Source organism: Barbus barbus (assembly GCF_936440315.1).
Source record: "Barbus barbus genome assembly, chromosome: 37".
NCBI classification, from domain to species: Eukaryota; Metazoa; Chordata; class Actinopteri; order Cypriniformes; family Cyprinidae; genus Barbus; species Barbus barbus.
In genome coordinates this window covers 27,735,060-27,752,529 of record NC_136715.1, presented here as the reverse complement: position 1 = coordinate 27,752,529, position 17,470 = coordinate 27,735,060, and the positions used below count along the sequence as shown (strand labels likewise).

Genomic DNA, 17,470 nt, shown 5'->3' with positions numbered 1-17,470 from the left:
CATGTATTTAATCCCATTTTATTAATCAATGTCTTTGTTTCTGACCTTCAGTGATCCAATTCAACTATACGAATAAGCAAAAATGACTTTAGATAAACATTCATATATTCATTCAGAATGTTGAACTTTTTTCTTTTGCGTCTTATTCTTCATGTAATTTATAATGGCAGCACAGCCGAAAGGTTTGTTTGAGCTGCGCTCTCTACTGTACAGATGTGAATTTACATTTCCTTCAGCCTGCGCCGTATTCACTCCACTTTCAGTGTGAAAGCACTTTACATTTTCCAAAAAATAGCCAAATTTCTTTTTTTAAATATTATAAACAAACAAGCAAGCCCAGACCAGGTCAACTAAAAAATAATGTAACACATTACTTTCCTTAAAAAGTAACAAAATTAGTTACTTTTTAGTAACACAATAGAGTAACTCAACACGTGACCCTGGAGCACAAAAGCAGTCATGAGTGTAACAGGTATATTTGTAGCAATAGACAACAATACATTGTATGGATCAAAATTATACATTTCTCTTTTATGACAAAAATCATTAGGATATTAAGATCATGTTCCATGAAGATATTTAGTGAATTTCCTACCGTAAATATATCAAAACTTCATTTTTGATTAGTAATATGCATTGCTAAGAACTTCATTTGAACAACTTTAAAGGAGATTTTCTCAATATTTAGATTTTTTTGCTCCCTCAGATTCCAGATTTTCTAATAGTTGTATCTCAGACTAATATTGTCCGATCATAACAAACCATACATCAATGGAAAGATTATTTATTCAGCGTTCAGATGATGTATAAATCTCAATTTCGAAAAACTGACACTTAAGACTGGTTTTGTGGTCCAGAGTCATATATTGTAATGCATTACTTTTAAAAGTAACTTTCCTCAACAGTGGTTGTGAGATTTTAATAGCAAAATATGTTAGAGGCATTGTTTGCATGTGGCCTCAATGAATGCGCTTATCTGTGTAACATTAAATCACCTTTTCTTTTAACCTTTTCTGAACTTTGTGACAAAAATGAAAGACTGTGTTTTAACAAGAAAATGTATTCCCATTATTATTAATGGTAGAAACTGCAACACACAATATGGCGGCTCGAGCAGTAACTGTTGAGTGTTTGCACCTTGTCAGTTGTCAGTTGCTTCTAAAACAGCATTCATACCTTTCCTACCTTCCGTCCCTTCTGTGCCCTTTCATTTAGATGCTGATGGGCCTTTTTCAGGTTAATCTTCCGTCTTTGCAGAATAGTCATGGCAATGGATGCTCTGCAGTGAATGAGTGCCGTCAGAATGAGAGTCCAAACAGCTGATAAAAACACCACAATAATCCACACCACTCCAGTCCATCAGTTAACATCTGGAGAAGACTAAATTCTGACGGCACCCATTCACTGCAGAGGATCCATTGCTGAGCAAACGATGTAATGCTACATTTCTCCAAATCTGATGAAGAAACAAACTCATCTACATCTCGGATGGCCTGAGGATGAGCACATGTTCATCTGATTTTCATGTTTGAGTAAACTATTCCTTTAAAATAACTGATAACAGTTTGAAACATTCAAAATATTTTATTTTGTATATTGATTTACACACATTATATACACTTATGTAGCTTAAAAAAAACAATTTTTTTTAGGATTAGGCCATAGTTCAATTAGGACATTTAAGTAATTTTTATAAACGTGCCTTAGAAAAAAAAACTTTAATGGTGCACATTTTGAGACAAAATAAAGGCACTGATATATTTTGAGATCAGTCAGTGCAAGTTTCTTTCAGTTGAAACAGCTCAGACTTACATTTTAGTCTGGGACTAGGCTTAAGCCTTGTCTTTGAAACCGGGGGTCAGTGTTTTGATGAGGTGATGCACCGCTCTGCCAGTGCTTCTGTGGTCATTCAATTTTAATGTCCACCATAAAATGACATCAACTAGCAGTGTATCAAAGATTCAAATCATTAGCATCAAAAATAAAAAAAGCCTGAAGTCTTCATCTGCCCATCTCTCCCTATAGCAATAAATTACAGATACCATGCTGACAAGATGTTACAATTGAGGAAAACAAACACAGTGATCATCACCAGACTATGACATGCTAATGTGAAGTTTGATATTGATGCAATGCTTTAAACATTTCGGATAAAAATAGAGAATCATGGGAGCAGTACACCATAGTTCATCAAGTTAGTGAATATTTGTAGTATTATATGTTGCCATAAAGCTTCGGAACTAATCTTATTATTCAGTTGAACACACAGGTGTTATCTTTGTAAACAATTAAAACGACATCCATTCATGAGCATAAGATATTTAATAATAATAATAATAAACAAACATTAGGGCCCATTTCACAAATCAGATTTTTTTAATGAACCCCACTGTTTTCTTTTACCCGCTCCAGCATTTCAATGAATCATACATTTCATATGCTATAAAAACTACTTAAAGACATCTTTTGTTGGATAGTCTGGAAGTCAGAACAAGTGTTTTAGGATAATTAGTTACATTATTAGTAAGGAATCAGTATAAATTCCCTGAGAAAAAAGATCTCGTGTGGAAAAAGTAGAAAAATACTTTATGAATCATCAGTGTGATCTTAACAGCACAACTGATCATCGTCATGTTTGTTAAATTAGAAAAATGTTTTAAAACCTTTGCCATATAAGGATTTTTCTGGTTTAGAGTTTGTCTCATAAAAGCTTTGAGGTGATTGATCAATCAACACTTCTACAAAATGAAGAGTCTAAAGCATGAGATTTATAAATCTAGCCGTGTTACTGAATGTACAAAATAAACGGCAATATAAAAAATACAATTTCAACAAAAACATCCCTTTCTTGTACATAATACCTCTCTGTAAAGTATTAAATCAACTAGTACAAGTAGAATTTCATATGAAGAACAGTCCATATGACCAGCCGATCGATTGAGCCACACAGAGATCAGGGGCCAGTTGCATTAAGACAAGTCTGACCAAGCAGTTAGCTGAGGGTAATCAGTCTTATTTTTTTGGATTCAACTTAGACTAATGTTTTTATGTGACCGAATTAAGTCTTAAAGAAAAAATGAGATAACTAACTTGTGAGACAAGTCTAAAGCTTTTATGCGACCGACGGCAGATCTCACCATCATCAGTCCATCTGGAATGACCTAAACCCACAGGCCAACTGTGTTGTCTTCTTAGCACTTTTTGTTTTGTTTTAGTGAATACCTTGAAATATCATCAAAATCATTCTGTTGGTACACCGATTTATAATCAGGCAAATGTGTTCTGTTTCTGTCGCAAACGTGTGTTCTGGGAGTTTGGTGAGCAGGTACGAAATCCCACGAGCAGCAACAAATGCAGATGTACAGCTACGGTCTCACTGTAATTACGACAGTGGGTTCCTCACTTAACTGTAGGGGGTTCGTAAATATACACAAAACTACATGCAGCTGCTTTATCTTAAGTAGATGAAATCAATATTATATTAGGTTCAGCACCTTAAACAGCTTTTTCCCAGGTACTGCAGAGTTTTAAGGGAGTTTGCATGCAGGCAAACTGTTCCAGGAATCTCCTTGTCCATATTATTATTACTTGAAATGTAATGTAAAAATTAATGTAAAATGGCACACTATTGAAATTACATTCCATTTTTTTATCGATATGGCTGACATACAGATACAAAGTATTACCTTGTGTCCTGTATTGCTGGACAGCTCATGTTTAATAGCAGGGGATACAAGAACGTTACAAAATCCAACATAGACACAGCTATAAAAAAACAACCAGCAGGAACAAAGTGCAGATTCCTTCTTTTCCTAAATAACTGTTGACTGACGAGTATAACTAAGTAGTCTTCATATTAACATTTGAGTAAAGGTACCTTGGATAAAGTGAATGAATCTAGGTTCATCAGCACTTTATGAATAATTTAGTGCTGTCAAACAATTAATCGCATTCAAAATAAGTTTTTAGTTACATAATATGTGTGTGTGCGCTGTGTATATTTATTATGTATATATAAATACACACATGCATGTATATATTTCAGAAAAATATGTTTATATATAATATATAAATGCATACATGTAAATACTAGTAATATGTGTGTGTATTTGTATATAAACAATAAATATACACAGTACACACACATATATTATGTACACAAAAACTTTTATTTTGGATGCGATTAATCGGTTTACAGCACTAGAATAATTTAAGAGAGAACACAAGAATCTCCATTTTTCGAGAGGTTGGACTCGGAGTCACTCATCCCATCTCCTCCCTCTTCAGCCTCGCTGTCCAGCAAAGCTCCGTCCGGCTGCATGTCTGGAGTGGACAGACTGGGCGAGAACTCGGACGGAGCATCTTCATAGCCGCTGCTTTCTTCATTATCATCTCCAGCCTGAGCATCAGGCTTCTGGCTGGGAAACACTGACAGACTCAGTGTCTGGCTGACTGCTTTCTTTAGCTGTAAGAGCTGGCTCATGTTCAGATCCACGGAGGTGCCTTCGCTGTGTGCGAGCGTCTGTTCGTCTTGGTCCACTGACGTCCCCTCCAGAGCGGCCTGGAGCCAGACAGGCCCCGCTGGCCTCGACTGAAGCGGCTCGCTGCTTCTTTCCTGCAGAGGACACAAAACAATCTTGACACCTAGAAACCAACAGTGACTCGTCGCCGTTCGTGTGCTAGTTTTAAACTGTGTGTGCTGATCACTTCACAGGATTCAGAACAGCTGGTTCTTATTTGGGCTGTCAAATTAAAATCCACTGAATTAAAACAAAAATTGCAGATGCAGCTTGGCAGTGCTTTCTCTTTGAAATACGTGACTGTATGGAGGAGTGACTTCTGTGGGTTTCTTTTTTCTGTCCTTCCTTTTCTCCCTCCTTTTGACTGGACTTTGAGATGTTGAGTATGTGTCTGTTGTTTTATTTTATTATTTTCTTAATATATTGTTTTTTTTTATGTTGTGTTATGTATGAAAAATAAAAAAAATGTTGATAACAAAAAAAAAAATTGCAGATGCAAATAAAAAAACCTGTGCATTTGAGCTTTAGGCGTGTCGGGAGGCGCTGGACGTGAAGATGATGAGCTGATATAGTGTTTTTGTTGGTTCAGTTCACTACTGTAACATGGGTGCTGCAGGCGCAGTGATATTACGCAGCACCTGAAAGTAGTCCCCAGCTAGGTAACTAGTTATGATATAGCTGGGGACTACTTTCAGGTGCTGCGTAATATCACTGCACCTGCTGCACCCATGGTAGTTCCTTGATTATTACGCCGGAACGAGAGTATAGTTCCTAGCCATATCGGTCTAGAAAATCACAACGTTTAATTTTCCGTCGGTCTTAGTACACGATGTAACTACAGAAGAGTCAAGCTTTAAATAGGAAAATTATCGAAACTCTTTGGTAATTTTTGAGCGAGATGCTAACGGTCTAATCCGATTCAATGATCTATGCTAAGTTAAGACCACCACCACCATAAATATACTTACTTATTATGAAAATAGCCGAGTTGGTTTTAAGAACACTGATAAACTATACATTGCTGCAGTCGAGTGTTTATTGTCTTTGTTTCTCTATTCTTTTTATTCAGCTACAGCAATGCCTTTGTCCATATTAGGGATTTCCTGGAGCGTCATCAGTTCTAGTACTTCTGTGATGCATATGTGGATTTTCTGCACGAGTGCGCCCTCTGGCTTCCAGTATGAATGAAGCAGACATTACATGTGTTTATAGCACTAAATAATGGCCAGTCCATAAAAATAATACTTCTCTCAAAAGAAATTTGAAGTAGACATATGATAATCCATGTTTTTCTACAGTGTACAGAAGTTTAAATTAAAGTGTACTGATTTTTTTTTACAGCATTTTAAATCACAGATCACAAAAAATACTCTGATGTGTCAAGCAATCAGAACCAAACTGAAAACCGTGGTTAAAAACTGAGGTATTTATTGAACAGTGGGCTAACTGTATTGTTGCATCCCAACTGTTTACTCTAAAATACCGTATAACAGGAATAGCACAAAGGTGTGTGTGACTCTGTGCAGACCCTGAGTTCTAACCTTTGGAAAATATTTAACATTAAATCTTGCATTTTGCACACTGTGCAAACCCAAACTTCCCCTCACTCATTTGAGGCATGTGATTGGTAGTCTGTTGCTAAGCATTTATCCGTACCCTGCTACAGAACATTATTTCACAACGCACTGTTTGCACTGCACAGTCTGTGTGGGGTTAACCCCGCTAACCTGCTCCAGAGCAGCGTCTCATAACCCCGCTTCTACATGACGAGTGTGAACAATGAGTGGCGTTTCAGAATGACAGTCTGCTGCTCTGTGTTGATTATACATTACACTGTCTGTTAAAACATCTCATATTACTGATGCACCTCCACTTAACTGTTTAAAACAGCATGCGCTTTGAACAAAGTCATGTCATTTCATTGTTTTAAATAAAAGTGTGCCACTTTATTTGCTTTATATTTGCTCACTGGGCCCTCTTGTGGGTGTAGGAGACAATACAGTACTTTCTTCTTTCACCACAAAGTACATATGTCCTTACAATTTGAATAATTAGAATATTATTATTACTGAAGCAGGAAATTCTAATGTGGTTTTTCAGCCTGCTGGTTTTGTGTGGTAATTTCACATGAACGCACACAAAGGGCTAAAATATCTATGGTTAAGATCAGGGATACAGGATAGTGTTCACATCACTTACTAACTTATAAGATAGTAGTACCTGTTAGATACCAGATCACCACCTAGAGTCCTTTCACAACATCACCAATACAAAGGTGTCTGATGATTCAATCAGAACTAAACACTAACAAGTGATTTCCTACATAGCTGTGCTAGTTTCATGTCTAGCGTATCACTCTACACTTTATTTTGCTCACATACTAGAATAATTGCCACTGAAATCTACAGTACTGTGCAAAAGTCTTAGAGCACTAGTATTATCAGCAGCTAAAAAATAGTTTGAAGTCAGTTATTTCTATCTTCTGCTGGAGTGTGTCAGTAAGAAATATCAGATTACATCTCCAAACATTCATTTAGACATTAATTGTAATAATCCAGTGAGATGTTTGAGATCTGATCTGATCATCATCAGTCTGTCTGGAATGACATGAAGAAACAGAACAAACTGAGACTAAATCCAGAAGAACTGTCTCCAAGACTTCTCATGTCCATTTATTTGTTTATTTAGAAACAAATCTTTAAGGTTGATCCAAGACCCTTCCACTCCACATCTGTCACAACTTTGTTAGGGTTTCTGTTGACTTCATTATCCCTTACTTACAACTGAGCACTCGTAAAAACACATCCTCCAGAATCCTCTTTCATACACCAGAACATATCCAGGCACATGTTCACCATGATAAATTATTAAAAAAACATAAATGAAAAAGAAGTGAACGTGCTCGCTGTTCTCCAAATACAGTTACATAAGCACACAGAAACCGCCAGCCTGTCTCTCCTTTGGCTTTACGCTGCAGTTTCTGTTCGTTTCTAAATGTGATTACGCAAGCTTAGTCTTTCCTCACCTCTCTTAACCTCTCCAGCTCCCGCTTTAATGAGGCAAGCATGTCCTCCGACTTCCTCCTCATCTCTCGTTCTCGCTCCAGCTCCTGCAGTCAAAATCACAGCGAGTCAAGCAGAAGGAGAGAACAGACGTGAAGTCCATGCAACGAATCCATTACTCAGTCAAAATCAATCTTTTACAGAAGTTTTCTCACTTAGGTCTGAACCAGACCGCTATGGTTTACATCAGTCTCACGCATCTCTACAGTACCATGGTGAGAATGTGATTGTCTCTCTGGGTCCCAGCGAGCATCTCCTCCGTGCTCTCGAGGGCGTCCTGAAGACAGTCCACCTGGAACAGAAGAGCCTCCTGCTGCAGCTCCAGGGTCCGCACCTCCTGCAGACAATCCTTGTAGCTCGCTCTCAGCTCCATCTGCAGACGAACAAAACACCCTCAGAGCAAGCACTGGCAGCAGAGATGCTCATTTCTGCATGTGAAGAACGTCTCAGCCCTTAAATTAACCATGATTTTACTACAAATAAAACCAAACAAAGCATGGTTACTATATCGTAACCACAAATTAACCATGGTTTTGCAGCACTAAGCATAGTTTAACCATGGTATTTGCAGTAAAACTGTGGTTAAACAAATGGTAGTCAATACGCTAAAAAACATTGTTACTTTGACTTTAATAAAACCATGGTTAATTTTCGTAAGGGAGAGTTTGAAAGTAGTTCTGTCAAATGATTAATCGCGATTAATCGCATCCAAAATAAAAGTTTTTGTTTACATAATATATGTGTGTGTACTGTGTATAATTATGTTTATATAAATACAAACACATACTGTATATATTTAAGAAATTATTATACTGTTATATTATATTATATATATATACTGTATGATTTTGAGATCCATCTTTTCACGCTGAGGATGATTGAGGGACTCAAACACAACAATTAAAAAAGGTTCAAACATTCACTGATGTTCCAGAAGGAAACACGATGCATTAAGAGCCGGGGGTGAAAACTTTTTGAATTTGAAAATCAAGGTAAATTGTACTTAATTTGTCTTCCAGGAAACATGCAAGTATCTTCTGTCGCGTCAGAGGGGCAGTACTAAATGGAAAAATATGATATTTCAATAAAATAAAAATTTGGACATCTTCATCCTGTTCAAAAGTTTTCACCCCCGGCTCTTAATGCATCGTGTTTCCTTCAGGAGCATCAGTGATTGTTTGAACCTTTTTTAATAGTTGTGTTTGAGTCCCTCAATCATCCTCAGCGTGAAAAGGTGGATCTCAAAATCATACAGTTACTGCTGGAAAGGGTTCAAATATGCAAAAGATGCTGGAAAACTGAAGATTCTGCAGGACCTGGAGGATTTTTCTGAAGAACAGTGCTCAGTTTAACTGTTCAGAACAAACAAGGGACTCATGAACAACCATCACAAAACAAAAAAACAGTCGTAGATCATCCAGGTAACCACACACAGTATTAAGAACCAAGGGTTCCCAAACTTTTGAATGGGGTTATTTTAATAATTTTAGCTATGTTTTTGTCTTGTGGACTATATGTAAACATCTTTTATGGTAAATATCTTACTCAGGACAGTACTAAATAAAAAATAACATGTATTTTTCATGATCTCTCTTATTTTGGTAAAATTATCCACATTTTCACAGATTCTGCAAGGGGTTCCCAAACTTTCGATCCCCACTGTATACAAATGTATATATTTTCAAAATATATACAGTATGTGTTTGTATTTATATATACATAATAAATATACACAGTACACACACATATATTATGTAAACAAAACCTTTTATTTAGGATGTGATTAATCATTTGACAGCGCTATAAATTGAAAGGTAGAGAGTCAGGATATTTCAGTTCAGTTCAGTTCAGTATTTATTCATCCCTGTAGGGAAATTCAGCAATTTTTTAAAACTCTACATCTACAAAATATTGAATGAAGAATGTGCATAGTGTTTTTTATTTATTTTTTTCAGTTTTTATTTAATTCATGACGGTGATATAAACTGAATAATTATAAGTGTCCCTGCAGCACAAAAGCAGTCATCAGTAACACAGGTATATTTGTAGCAATAGCCAACAATACATTGTATGGATCAAAATTATACATTTCTCTTTTATGACAAAAATCATTAGGATATTAAGATCATGTTCCATGAAGATATTTAGTACATTTCCTACCGTAAATATATCAAAACTTCATTTTTGATTAGTAATATGCATTGCTAAGAACTTCATTTGAACAACTTTAAAGGAGATTTTCTCAATATTTAGATTTTTTTGCTCCCTCAGATTCCAGATTTTCTAATAGTTGTATCTCAGACAAATATTGTCCTATCATAACAAACCATACATCAATGGAAAGATTATTTATATAGTAATAACAACTTTGTGGTGGCGTTCATGTGCATTCAACTTGTAAAGACGATGTATCTGACATGACTTGAACACACCATTAGAAACATGCTAGCAACATGCTAATCCTGCTAGCCACATAGTATGCTGATAATGCTAATCATGCTAGAAACATACTATCAGCATGCTAACAACATGAAGTGAAGTGACATACGGCCAAGTATGGTGACCCATACTCTGCATTTAACCCATCCAACGTGCACACACACAGCAGTGAACACACACACACACACCGTGAACAGGAGGGGCCAAGTTAGAAGTCTGCTACCGGGTTCGGGTTAATGTTTATTGAACAGCGTCGGGTTCAGGTCGGGTTCGGGTTTGTAACTAAGAAAAACTAAATAGGCTATATATAGTTTGCGTGCCGTGTGCTTTGCCTGCTTGCTGTGTTGTGGTGACCGGCACGCGCGAGAGAGAAAGTTGCGTGCGCAGATGTGCAATGTGCATCTACACAGACCACAGACACACAGGCTCTACCTGTGTGTCTGTGGTCTGTGTAGCCCAGGGGTGGGCAAACTTTTTGGCTCAAGGGCCACACTGGGTTTTAAAATTTGACAGAGGGCCGGCCCAGTAGCAGATTATGAAACACGATCTCATGAAAGTGCGTATCTATACCACAAATTAATTTCTAGTACCATTTATACACCAAAAATGTTTTTTGCATGCATATGCTACATACTGTAAACCCCTTGGTTAGGATTAGGGGTGCGGAGTGTGTGCCTATTACACCCCATAAAGTGCGTATCATATGCACACGAAAACTGCGTATCATAAGCACTACAGATACAATTCGTGGTATTCGCACTTTCATGAGATCGGACTGAGTAAACACATTTACGTTGTGGCAACGTCTGCGCGAAATTCAACAACTGAGAGACGACATTCTGACAATACATTTTTTATGCTAAATATCCCCCATTTAGCATGTTATGTTTTGAGGTTAATTTTTAATTAGTCAGATGTTAGATAACCTCGGGTTCGGGTCGGGTTCGGGCTTAACATGTAAATGTATTTGTCGGGTCGGGTTAAATGATCGCGGGTACGGGCCGGGTTCGGGCTTCAGTTTAAAGCCCGTGCAGACCTCTAGGCCAAGTTTGAATCTTGTGATTACAGACAGTAACCAAAAATCCCTTTTACTACACCCACAGTTTTTATTTTGTAGTGCTTTTCACAATCCATGTATTTTTTTTTTTACTAAAATATCAAAGTGACTTTCTACAAATGTTTTACTTGATATTGTGTGTAAAACATGCTCACCTCAACAGTTTGACCTGCCATTCTCATCAGACAAACAATGTTTGTATCATGAACCAAAGTTTCCATTAAATCTGCTGCATATTTCATCTTATTTTGGAATAGAGCAGAACTTTTAGGGTATGTAAGTAACCATAGCAACTTATTCTCTGAAGATAACCTGCTCCAGAGTAGATTCTGTTTCAGGGTTAGTTCACTTCAGTGATAGTTATCTGTATAAATTATAAAACACTAATATAACAAGGTAATTTTTAATTTATCAAAAATAAAAAAATAAAAATGATTGCACAACCACCAGTTAGGTGGCGATATGAACCATGTATGCAAATGGCCTTTGAACAGAAGAAGAAAGAAGTAGTCGACACTTTTTCTTAGCGTCCGTTTCCATAGTGACTCGTCGATTCGTCGCTCTGTTGAGAATGTCTTGAGTCTTAACCAGGAACATACTCTGAGTTGAATGAACTTACTCCTGGATGTGTGTTTGGAACTAGCATACCTCGTGTAAGCAAGGTTTGGGTTAATCAACCAAGAGTTCAGGGTTTAGCAGACGGTAAGCTAACCTTGCTTTCTGGAATACCCCCCCTGCTGTATTGTCAGAAAATAAAGGAACATGTGACATGAACAAAACAAACTCTGCACAAAACGTCTCAGCTTCCTAATGATAAAACTTTGTTTCTACTCCAAACTGAGATATAATCATTTTAATGCTGTTTTGAATTTCGTTGTGAGTGTTCATTTTCTCTCTGCGGACTCCTCTCTTGTGTGTTTTTGCTGGGATCTGGCTTATGTTTTCTTCGGCCTGGTGTTCCTGTGTTGTCGTGTTGAATATAGCATGAGGCTTTGGGGCTTTTCCGTGTGTTCTCGTGTCTTCATCTTTTGTGTGAACAGATGGATTTAGCTGTGTTTGTTTCTATGTGCCGCGTGTGTGCCACATTGGTTCATTTTCCCCTCCTGCTCTTCCTCGTTATCCTCCTAATATCCTTCCCTATTTAAGTGTTCCCAGTCCTGTGTCAGATTGTAAACAAACGTCTGATGTTACTGAGCTCACAGCTGCGTTCAACCCTGATTTATCCTGAGCTGCTTCACCTTGCTGGTCTGTTTTTATCGTCTGGATAGTTTTTGTTTTATGTCTTGAATATTAATAAAGCCCACTGAGCTCTGCGCTCGAGTCCTTGTTGTCAGTCCTTGTCTTGTGTTTCCCCTCCTCCCGTGCCCATATTTGGCCTTCCTGTTCCTGTCCACGTTTGTCTTCATTAGTTTAATTAGTCCCTAGCCTTGTGTTTGATTAGTCCACACCTGTTCCTTGTTTGCCTAGTGTTCTTAAACCCTGTGTTTTCCTGCCTCTGTGTCCAGTCTGATCGTCATTCCCTGGTGTACGCTTGATGTTGCCACATTCCCTGTGATGCCTGTGGTTATTGCTTCATTAAAGTCGTGTTTAAGAGAAGTTCCTTGCCTCTGCCTTTCCCTGCGCCCAGAGTGAGCGTGACAGAAGACTGGACCACAACTATACTATGGCTGAGGACAGGCTTTGGTGTCTGCGGCAGGATGGTCGGGAGTTGGTAAGGTATGTTGAGGAGTTTCTTGAGCTTTCCAACGAGGTGAGCTGGATTGACGCCTCGCTCGGTGTGTGTTTTCGGTTTGGGTTGGACAAAGATGTAATCAGCTGCGATCTCCCCATGTCCAGTTTTTCCCTGATCGGGCTGATAAATCATGTCCTCAATGTACATGGCATTGATTTCGAAGTCGAAGAATGTCAGACTGATCTTCGTCCAACCCAACCCGAGAACAACCCGGCCTCACTAGCTCACCGCTCGCCAGGACCCTCCACATGCCCTGCCAAATGTTCCGGCCACCCAACTCTTCCCAGCACTGCTACTGTCCTCAGCCCAGAGCACCCCCGCAACCCCGCGCTTCAAGAGCGCCCTCCTGTACCTGCTCCTCGCAAGTGCTCTCCTGTGTCTCCGCTAGTCCCGCCCAGCTCTCCTGCGTCTCTGCTGGTCCCGCCCAGCTCTCCTTCGTCTCCGCTGGTCCCGCCCAGCTCTCCTGCGTCTCTGCTGGTCCCGCCCAGCTCTCCTTCGTCTCCGCTGGTTCCGTCCAGCCCCGCGCTTCCCGAGCGCCCCCAAGTGTCCGCGCTTCCCGAGCGCCCCCAAGTGTCCGCGCTTCCCGAGCGCCCCCAAGTGCCGGCTCCACGCACGTGCCCTCCCGTGCCGGCTCCACGCACGTGCCCTCCTGAGTTCCCGCTGGTTCCGTCCAGCCCTCCTGGGTTCCCGCTGGTTCCGTCCAGCCCTCCTGAGTTCCCGCTGGTTCCGTCCAGCCCTCCTGGGTTCCCGCTGGTTCCGTCCAGCCCTCCTGGGTTCCCGCTGGTTCCGTCCAGCCCTCCTGGGTTCCCGCTGGTTCCGTCCAGCCCTCCTGGGTTCCCGCTGGTTCCGTCCAGCCCCGCGCTGCAAGAGCGCCCCCAAGTGTCCGCGCTTCCCGAGCGCCCCCAAGTGCCGGCTCCACGCACGTGCCCTCCCGTGCCGGCTCCACGCACGTGCCCTCCCGTGCCGGCTCCACGCACGTGCCCTCCCGTGCCGGCTCCACGCACGTGCCCTCCCGTGCCGGCTCCACGCACGTGCCCTCCCGTGCCGGCTCCACGCACGTGCCCTCCTGAGTTCCCGCTGGTTCCGTCCAGCCCTCCTGAGTTCCCGCTGGTTCCGTCCAGCCCTCCTGAGTTCCCGCTGGTTCCGTCCAGCCCTCCTGAGTTCCCGCTGGTTCCGTCCAGCCCTCCTGAGTTCCCGCTGGTTCCGTCCAGCCCTCCTGGGTTCCCGCTGGTTCCGTCCAGCCCTCCTGGGTTCCCGCTGGTTCCGTCCAGCCCTCCTGGGTTCCCGCTGGTTCCGTCCAGCCCCGCGCTTCCCGAGCGCCCCCAAGTGTCCGCGCTTCCCGAGCGCCCCCAAGTGCCGGCTCCACGCACGTGCCCTCCCGTGCCGGCTCCACGCACGTGCCCTCCTGAGTTCCCGCTGGTTCCGTCCAGCCCTCCTGAGTTCCCGCTGGTTCCGTCCAGCCCTCCTGGGTTCCCGCTGGTTCCGTCCAGCCCTCCTGGGTTCCCGCTGGTTCCGTCCAGCCCTCCTGGGTTCCCGCTGGTTCCGTCCAGCCCTCCTGGGTTCCCGCTGGTTCCGTCCAGCCCCGCGCTGCAAGAGCGCCCCCAAGTGTCCGCGCTTCCCGAGCGCCCCCAAGTGCCGGCTCCACGCACGTGCCCTCCCGTGCCGGCTCCACGCACGTGCCCTCCTGAGTTCCCGCTGGTTCCGTCCAGCCCTCCTGAGTTCCCGCTGGTTCCGTCCAGCCCCGCACTGCAAGAGCGCCCGACAGAGTCCGCGCTGCAAGAGCGCCCGACAGAGCCCGCTCCTCTGTGGCTCCCAGGGGGGAGCTTCCCCAAGAAAACTTTGGGGGGGGGGGGGGGTAAGAGGGTCACAGCCTGTGTGGCCGGGCCAAGGGCCAAGGCCACAGAACCCCTCGGGCCCGAAAAAAATAGGCCGTGGCCTCCCGAGTATCCAGATCTGCCATGGCCTCCCGAGTCTCCAGATCCGCCCTGGCCTCCCGAGTCCCCTGACCCGCCGTGGCTTCCCGAGTCCCCTGACCCGCCCTGGCCTCCCGAGTCCCCTGACCCGCCCTGGCCTCCCGAGTCCCCTGACCCGCCCTGGCCTCCCGAGTCCCCTGACCCGCCCTGGCATCCCGAGTCTCCAGATCCGCCATGGCCTCCCGAGTCTCCTGACCCGCCATGGCCCCTGGAACGGGCACCGCCCTGGAGGCCTCCAGAGCGCCCACCCCCCCTCCCCATTGGATGGTGTTAGGTGTGAGGACACGTCTTCCGGAGGGGGGCGTAATGTCAGTCCTTGTCTTGTGTTTCCCCTCCTCCCGTGCCCATAATTGGCCTTCCTGTTCCTGTCCACGTTTGTCTTCATTAGTTTAATTAGTCCCTAGCCCTGTGTTTGATTAGTCCACACCTGTTCCTTGTTTACCTAGTGTTCTTAAACCCTGTGTTTCCCTGCCTCTGTGTCCAGTCTGATCGTCATTCCCTGGTGTACGCTTGATGTTGCCACATTCCCTGTGATGCCTGTGGTTATTGCTTCATTAAAGTCGTGTTTAAGAGAAGTTCCTTGCCTCTGCCTTTCCCTGCTCCCAGAGTGAGCGTGACACTTGTCTCCTCAGGCAGACCTGGCAGTGAAGATCTGGGAGAAGATAGCCTCGTAATGCTGTAATCCTTCATGTAAGACTCTCTCTGCCTAGCTGGGTCTGTGCTGCCTGCCAATTTTATAGACTCATTTAGTGGAACTATGGTTGTTTTGATTCATTCCAGTAAAACAAGGTCTTTATTCAACTGCATTCCACTTTTATTTATTGATCAGTGACCTTTTCTGCAGGATTAAGTGTGTAGTGTGATGGCCTGGGGCTGCTGTGCAGTTTCTGGACCTGGATGACTTGCTATAATTGATGGAAGCATGAATTCTGCACTCTATCAGAAAATCCTGAAGGAGCATGTCCGGCCATCAGTTTGTGACCTCAAGCTCAAACACATTTGGGTTCTGCAGCAGGACAATGATCCCAAACACACCAGCAAGTCCACCTCTGAATGGCTCAAGAAAAACTAAATTAAGGTTTTGGAGTGGCCAAAGTCCAGACTTAAATCCAATTGAGATGCTGTGGCATGACCTTAAAGTGCCCCTATTATGCCGTTTCCAATATTGCCTTTCATGCAGTGTGTAATGTAGCTGTATGTGAATGTAAACAATCTGCAAAGATGTAAAGCTGAAAGTGCACAATAAATAAAGTTATTGTCTCCCAAAATAAAGAATCGACTCTATACAGCCTAAACGAGTCATTATCTTTTCCGACGCGCTGTAGACCAATCACAACAGACTGGGCCATCTGACCAATCAGAGTAGAGTAGGCTCACGGAAAGGAGAAGTTTAGAATCTTAGAACTGAATCTTAGAACTGCTTAGAACGAATCGTTTGAGAATCGCTGGAAAAGGAGGTGATATTAAACGCATATTTTGATAAAACAAAAGTGTTTTACACCTCGCATGCATGTAAACCTATTGTAGGAGACTCCCCAAACAATATTAGGAGCCTTAAAAATGGCATAATATGGGCACTTTGAACAGTCCATTCATGCTCAAAAACCCTCCAATGTGGCTGAATTAAAACAATTCTGTAAAGAAGAGTGGGCCAGAATTCCTCCACAGTGATGTGAAAGACTCGTTGACAGTTATCACAAATGCTTGATTGCAGTTCTTGCTCCAAAGGGTGGCACAACCAGTTATTAGATTTAGGGGGCAATTACTTTTTCACGTTGGGCCAGGCAGGTTTGGACAGATTTTTTCCCTTAATAAATGAAATCATTATTTCAAAACTGCATTTTGTATTTACTTGGGTTATCTTTGCATAATATTAAAATTAGTTTGATGATCTGAATCATTCAAGTGTGACAAATATGCAAAAAATTAAAACAGGAAGACAAAAAACGTTTTCACACCACTGTATATGTATATATATATTATTCTTGTCAACTTCTGAGCTTGACTAAATTCATAAGTTATGACTTCAATAACGTCCTTATGTTTTGCTATCTTATAATCTGTTTATCTATCTAATGACAGCCAAAGCAATGCAATCTCGTTTGATCACTTTAGCAGTCATGTGCTCCTGAGGAGAGGCTCATGAGTCAGTGCATGAGAAACGCGTAATGAGGATTTGCTCATCTAAACGAAGACTGGAGACACACCTATTCATGATTCACTCAGACTCACCTTACATGAGTCAAATCTCACAGCGCTCATCACCTCCACACCTGCTCCTCAAACACACCAGACTTCATGCGTCTCAGCTCGCTTTAAGGACTCATTTAGTACTGTAGTACTGACCTTTACTGTCTGGAGCCTAGCTTAGCATGCATCACATCTCACTGACACTTTTATGAAACAGCAGCTTATGTAATTCATAGCAGTAAACATAAAATCTGGTAGAAATGCTGATAAACTTACCATTTCTATGTTTTCAGAGAGTAGATCATCTTCACTCTAAAAAAAATAAATAAATTTTTATTGCTATACAAAACAAACCAATGTTTAAAACCATAAACCTAATTAGTAGCCTACATCCTATTGGAGCACAAAACCAGTCATAAGTGTCAAGTTTTTGAAATTGAGGTTTATATGTCATCTGAAGCTGAATAAATAATCTCTCCATTGATGTATGGTTTGTT

At 41.9% G+C, this 17,470-nt stretch overlaps 1 protein-coding gene across 1 annotated transcript in view; it reads right to left on the bottom strand.

Moving 5' to 3' along the window:
• Positions 1 to 1,567: 1,567 nt before the first annotated feature.
• Positions 1,568 to 17,470, bottom strand: part of LOC306856803 (uncharacterized protein) — a 22,015-nt gene continuing 6,112 nt past the window's right edge. Inside the window, exons 3-6 of the mRNA XM_079396282.1 lie at positions 17,250 to 17,285; positions 7,794 to 7,955; positions 7,546 to 7,629; positions 1,568 to 4,615 (exon numbers count right to left, since the gene is read on the bottom strand). Of these exons, the coding sequence (XP_079252408.1) occupies positions 4,211 to 4,615; positions 7,546 to 7,629; positions 7,794 to 7,955; positions 17,250 to 17,285 (687 nt within the window). The 3' untranslated portion in view covers positions 1,568 to 4,210. The remainder of the gene's footprint in view (positions 4,616 to 7,545; positions 7,630 to 7,793; positions 7,956 to 17,249; positions 17,286 to 17,470) is intronic.